The 6000-nt window shown below is 42.0% G+C and overlaps 1 protein-coding gene across 1 annotated transcript in view; it reads left to right on the forward strand.

The window, feature by feature from the left end:
* Depdc5 (DEP domain containing 5) overlaps window positions 1-6000 on the forward strand; it is a 128165-nt gene that overhangs the window by 94642 nt on the left and 27523 nt on the right. The window contains exon 34 of the mRNA XM_029477345.1: window positions 4636-4787. Within this exon, the coding sequence (XP_029333205.1) occupies window positions 4636-4787 (152 nt within the window). The remainder of the gene's footprint in view (window positions 1-4635; window positions 4788-6000) is intronic.

The following is a 6000-nucleotide window of genomic DNA, read 5'->3' on the forward strand; positions in this document are numbered from 1 at the left end:
GCACAGTGGGTCTAGCTAAGGAGAATGGGGCTTGTAAGGCTCCATGAGAGAAGTCAAGGAGTCCTTATTTAGTGAAAGTCAGAAAAGCAACTCACTGAGCTACACCTTGCCAGTGCTTTATAAACACAACCTTTGTAACAACCTGGAAAGGTGGACAAGTTTCTACAGCTGGGAATAGTAAATAGAGGTCAGTTTCATAGAAGAAGTAGTGATTCCACTCTATCCATTTGAATGAGAGGTGTTTGTCTCTCCTGATGTTGTAAAATCTAATCTTCATTGTTATTTTGAAATTTAGAAACAACAAATGTTTTCTTTTTCTTTTTTTTTTTTTTTTTAAGATATATATATATTTATTTATTTAATGTAAGTACACTGTAGCTGTCTTCAGACGCACCAGAAGAGGGCATCAGATCTCATTACGGGTGGTTGTGAGCCACCATGTGGTTGCTGGGATTTGAACTTCGGACCTTTGGAAAAGCAGTCGGGTGCTCTTACCCACTGAGCCATCTCACCAGCCCCCAACAAATGTTTTCAACAAATTACAAGGGAATGAGATCATAACAAGCACATTTCTGATCATAGTGCAAAAGCTTTTTGTTAGTCATTAGAAACAATAAGAAATATCTACATATTTAGAAATTAACACATCTCTAATCTTGTATATGTAAATGAACAGCATGATGCTAGATAGGTGATCAGTGTACTGTAACATCGGCCTTGATTAGAATTAGTATAATTGGCCCTCTACATCCATCCATAATCATTCGTGGATCAAAAATATTGGGAAAGAAAACTTATGTCTATTCTGAACATGTACAGACTTTTTTCCTGAAACTTACTATTCTCCAAACAGTATAGTATAACAGCTGCCCTCATAGCTGTTCTGTATATTAGGTGTTACAAGTCAGTTAGAGATGATTTAAAGTCATGCAATGTGTCCAGCCTGCAGCCTGTGGACTATACGCTACAGGACAGCTGTGAGTACATCCTAATACAGAATCATAAATTTGAAACGTTAGGAGGGAGAAAGACTTTAATTTTTTAAAAGTCTGTGTTCTGTTATGTACCTGGACTGTGTGATTCTAGTGTTTGACTTGTAGGTGACCGTGTTGCGTTGAAATGTCAGAAGATTGAGCACGTGAATGTATGCAAGGTGATTTGTATAGGTTACACATCAGTACTATGTTGTTTATTTGAAGAGATTTGATGTCCATGAAGGGGAGGGCGAATGGCTGTGATTTAAATATGCTATATTCATATGTGAAATTACCAAAGAGTAACAGGCAAATATGCATTAAGTTGTCATAATTCAGCGTCAGTACTTTAGCCACCCTTTGGTGTAAAGACACCATTACCTCCAAGAAATAAAATTCCATAGATGAAGAAATGGATTCTAAAACATAATTAGCTCTAACGCATAGCTCATACTAAAGCACCTTGGCACAGTGCCAAAGCCAAGATTTGAAAGTGGCCTTCTTACTCCACTGTGTGTTAGAAAATTATGTCAAAAGGTTTTGTATATTTTATAATAACAAAAATAAAAGAACAAAAGTAGGCAATTTAATTGTATCGAGAAAGATTGCTTAGGGACTTTGTAAGGGTCAAATTTTTAACTTATCTGTCTTTTTTTGTTGTTGGTTTTGAGACTGGGCCTCTGTATAAAACTCTGGCTGCTCTAGAACTCTCTCTATAGACCAGGCCACCTTGAACTCACAGAGATCCATCTGCATCTGCGTCTAAGTCCTGGATTAAAGGTGTGCCCCACCACATCTGGCTTTATTTACACATATTTTCACAACTTTTTGCCCTCTCCTTCACCCTATATCTCCCTCACAGCTTCACTTGGGAGTCTTTTGAGGGGGAGGGGAAGGCTTCACTCTGTAGCCCTGGCTGTCGTGGAACTCGCTCTGTAGACTAGGCTGACCTCAGAATCAGAGATATGCCTGCCTCTGGCTCTCAGTGCTGGGAATAAAGGCGTGGGCCACCACTGACCAGCCCTTTCTTTAGTAATAACCCACTAAGTCTAACTAGTGTTTCCTTCTTCCCTACATATTTATGTGCCTATGAGGGAAATCCAAGGGCTTTCCACCCAAGGGGGTGGGGAAAAAAACAGTGTAGGGTAAGACCTTGTAAAGCAGCTAGAATTTTATGCTAATTTCAGCTCTAAGCTTCCTGTAGTCAAAGTATGGGAAACATCATCTTAATCAGAGTGGTCAGACAAAAAAAAAATAGTATTTTCAGGAAAACAGCATTTTCTGGTGTTAGGATCTGAACAAAATGTGCGTCCATAAAATGTAGGTGTGTGTGATACAGAGCAGAAGTCAGACATTCATGGGGCAAACCTGGCCCACCATTTTGCTCTTTTAAATAAAACTTTATGGGACAGAAATGCACATGCATGCACACAGGCGCACATACCCCTCCTCTTTTCTCTGTTGTTTCTTTGTTTTTGTTTTGAGACATTGTCTCATGTAGCCCATGCAGTCTGTCCTGGAACTTACCATGTAGCCAAGGATGGTATTGAACTCTTGATCCCCATCTCTGTCTTCCAAGTGATGGGATTGCATGTGTTCACCACACCCAGCTCATTTTGTTTCTTTACTTTCTTAGGTTGGTTGGTTGGTTTTGGTTTTTTACTCACAAATGGCTGCTTCAATATTCTTGTAAGGAGTTGAATAGTTGCAACAGAGATGCAGCCCAACATGTTTAGTATCTGAAAGATGTTGGCTTGTTCCAAAGCCCCAGATGGTGACTGGTTACTGCAGCTGCCTCTTGCTCTGCTTCTCTGGGTGTTGATGGCACCCATTGAAGCCTATGTGGTTCTTGGCTTGTTTTGTTTTGTTTTTTTAAATCATTGAACTTTGCCATGGGAAAGCACAGTGGTTCTATTACAGCCCGGGCAATTTTTTATCTTATGGGCAGTTGATAATACTAGAAACATTTTTAACACATCTGTGGGTAGTATTATTGACATCTAATGTGTGGAATTAGAGGAGTGCACAGGCCACTCTGTGACAAAGATCCATTTGATCCCAAGTGGCAGTAGTGCTGAGATGACAAGCCCAGTTTTAGAAATAGATATTTACATCATGTAACAAAATATGTGATATAAGAGAAGACTCTGTCTGGAGGACTTATTTAAGAACTGTACGTTGAGGCTTTAATTGGTTTTTAGAAGTGCTATGAAAGGCTTAGTCGTTCTTTGTAAATATTTGGTCTGAGAGGTGACCATTAGTGATGCTGCAGGGATTTAGGTGAATGGGGCATAGTCCTGCACTTTAGTAGCCTTAAATGAAATGAGACAAGCAGACTACTTTCTGAGCAGTTCCTTCAGCAGTGAAGTCTACTACTTGGAAGCCAGTGTGGAGATAATCAGGAAACATTAAGGTGACTTGTGGGCCTTGCCCCCTTTAGGGGTCAAACAACCCTTTTGTGCGGGTCATATATCAAATATCCTGCCTATCAGATATTTACATTGCAATTCATAACAGTAGCAAAATTACAGTCATGAAGTAGCAATGAAAATAATCTTGTGGTTGAGGTGATCATCACAACATGTGGAACTGTATTAGAGGGCCAGAGCTTGAGGAGGGTTAAGACCCAGGAAGACCTGTTGAAGTGCGATTTTTAGCTAGTGAAATAAGGAACCACAGGACAACAAACTCATAATACTGTACAAAGAAAGTTACTAGACTGGAAAGGGTAGACTTGGTGCGTGGCTGGTGTGTGTGGAGATCACAAGTCAGACGGATGTTCATGGTGTGCTGGCTCACAGAGATGTGCAGGATTTCAGAGTAACAGGGTAACTAGGTTGGAATTGGATTTTAGGGAGATGCAGCATATATTAATGGCTCCTGTTCCAGCCTTCCCAGATGGAGGGAGCTCGTGACCTGTGGCATGTAAATTTCCCAGGGGGGGGCTAGAGGACTAGCCAATGAAGCTAGAGGAGAACGCTTAGAGATGCCTCTGAAGTTTGAACTGTCAGAAAGCTGAATGTGTCACTGACAGGTACTGGAAAGGCTTGGGGTGGACGGCTGAGTCATAGTAGATGGAAGGTGCCTCCTGGGATACCAACACATTTGTCTGCTCCAAATTTCTTTTTCCTCCTCTTGATCTCTTAAGATCCTGACTTCTATGTCCTTTCTTTTTTTGAGACAGTGTCACACTATGTAGCTCTTGCTGACCTGGAACTCTATATAGACCAGGCTATTCTCAAAACTCAGAGAGATCCTCGTGCACTACTTTGCCCAGCCTACTGTGTTCTTTTTATGGGGAGTGTCCTTCAGTGCCAGTCTTGTGATTTGAGTCTGGAACTGAAGTGATGGCTGTGGTTTTAGGGTTACTGTGACTGACTGGCTTCTGTCTGCCTTGGCTTAGAGGAAGTGAGTCTTTAATTTCTCTGACAAGGTAGTATACCCAGGACTGAGTATGGTCTCTAGATTCTTGGCTTTTCCACCAGGGACCAGTGGGGTCTGAGAATGGGAGGAATGGAAAAAACCCTATGTGTAAGTAGCTTCACTGTACGTGCATGAATATGTATAAAATGTCTGTTGACTTCATAAACCAGAATAGCTTATTTACTGTTTCCTTTTGGTTAATTTTGGATCCATGTACTAACTTGTTACCTTTCTGCAGGCATCTGTGGACCAAACAGCTCCTCTGGTGTTAGACAGCACCAGTTTAGGGGTCAGCACATGCCAGCCCATGGATAGAGGCAACAACCAGACCTTTGGGAACGCCCAGAACTTAGAACAGGCCTTTCCCTCTGCAAACTCTGGTGACTACAGGTGAGCTACAGAATAACCAAACTGACATTCTCATTGGATGGGGGAAACTTTAACCAAAGGCATAGCAGTTGGGAGTTCAAAGCTTCTCGCCATGTTCTGTCTGCTACAAGGTCATCTGTGAGACCCTGAAGGAATCAGTCCTCACACCCAAGTGGTGGGAGGAGGATCTGGATCTTTGTTCTCTCAGAGATGTAGAAAGTATGAGGCATCTCGTCAGCTCTGTTCCTGATGCTGTGCACAAGTGCAAGTCGGTAAGGAGCTGCACTAGCAGTGAGTCAGGCACACACTGCACACATGAGGCTTTCCCTGTTCCTCAGAATCCAGAGAAGGTGCTACCTATGCCTCATTTGCTTAGTAAGCGACCATGCTTCTTCTGTTTTTCTTTTTAAGCAGAGTTTCTGGCTATCCTGGAACTCACTCTGTAGATCAGGCTGGCCTCAGACTCACAAAGATCCACCTGCCTTTGCCTCCTGAGTGTTACTGGGATTGAAGGTGTATGCCACAATGTCCCAGTTGATGGGATGGCCCAGTGTGTAAAGATGCTTTGCCTTGCAAGCCCACTGCCTTAAATGTGACCCTGGAACCTAAACCTATGCAAAGGGAGAATTAAATAACCAACTCCACAAAATTGTCAGGTTTTATTATTATTATTATTAGTATTATTATTATTATTATATATAAGTACACTATAGCTATCTTCAGACACTCCAGAAGAGGGCGTCAGATCTCGTTGTGGATGGTTGTGAGCCACCATGTGGTTGCTGGGATTTGAACTCAGGGCCTTCAGAAGAGTAGTCGGTGCTCTTACTCACTGAGCCATCTCACCAGCCCCCAGAGTTGTCAGTTTTGAGAACGTTTTTTCTTTCTTTCTTTCTTGGCTGTGTTTGCTTTATAGCAGTTGTACTTAGTTTGTTCTTACTGTTACTGTCCTGACTAAGCAGGTCTTGGCTATATGATCTGAGAAACTTGACTCTTACACATCTCTCCCTGAGGAGAGCCGCTGCTCTTGGATACTCACAAGCTGGTCCCTGTTGGCAGTCACTGCATTTCCTTACATCACAAACTGTGCACTGACTTTGCCTCTCTGCATCCACCACTGCACCACTTCGTTTTGGCTAGTAGAGGGCATGTTTGTTCAGGCCTGTATTAGTCAGGGTTCTCTAGAGTCACAGAATTTATGGATAGTCTCTATACAGTAAAAGAATTTATTGAT

Source organism: Mus caroli, chromosome 5 (genome assembly GCF_900094665.2).
Source record: "Mus caroli chromosome 5, CAROLI_EIJ_v1.1, whole genome shotgun sequence".
NCBI lineage: Eukaryota > Metazoa > Chordata > Mammalia > Rodentia > Muridae > Mus > Mus caroli.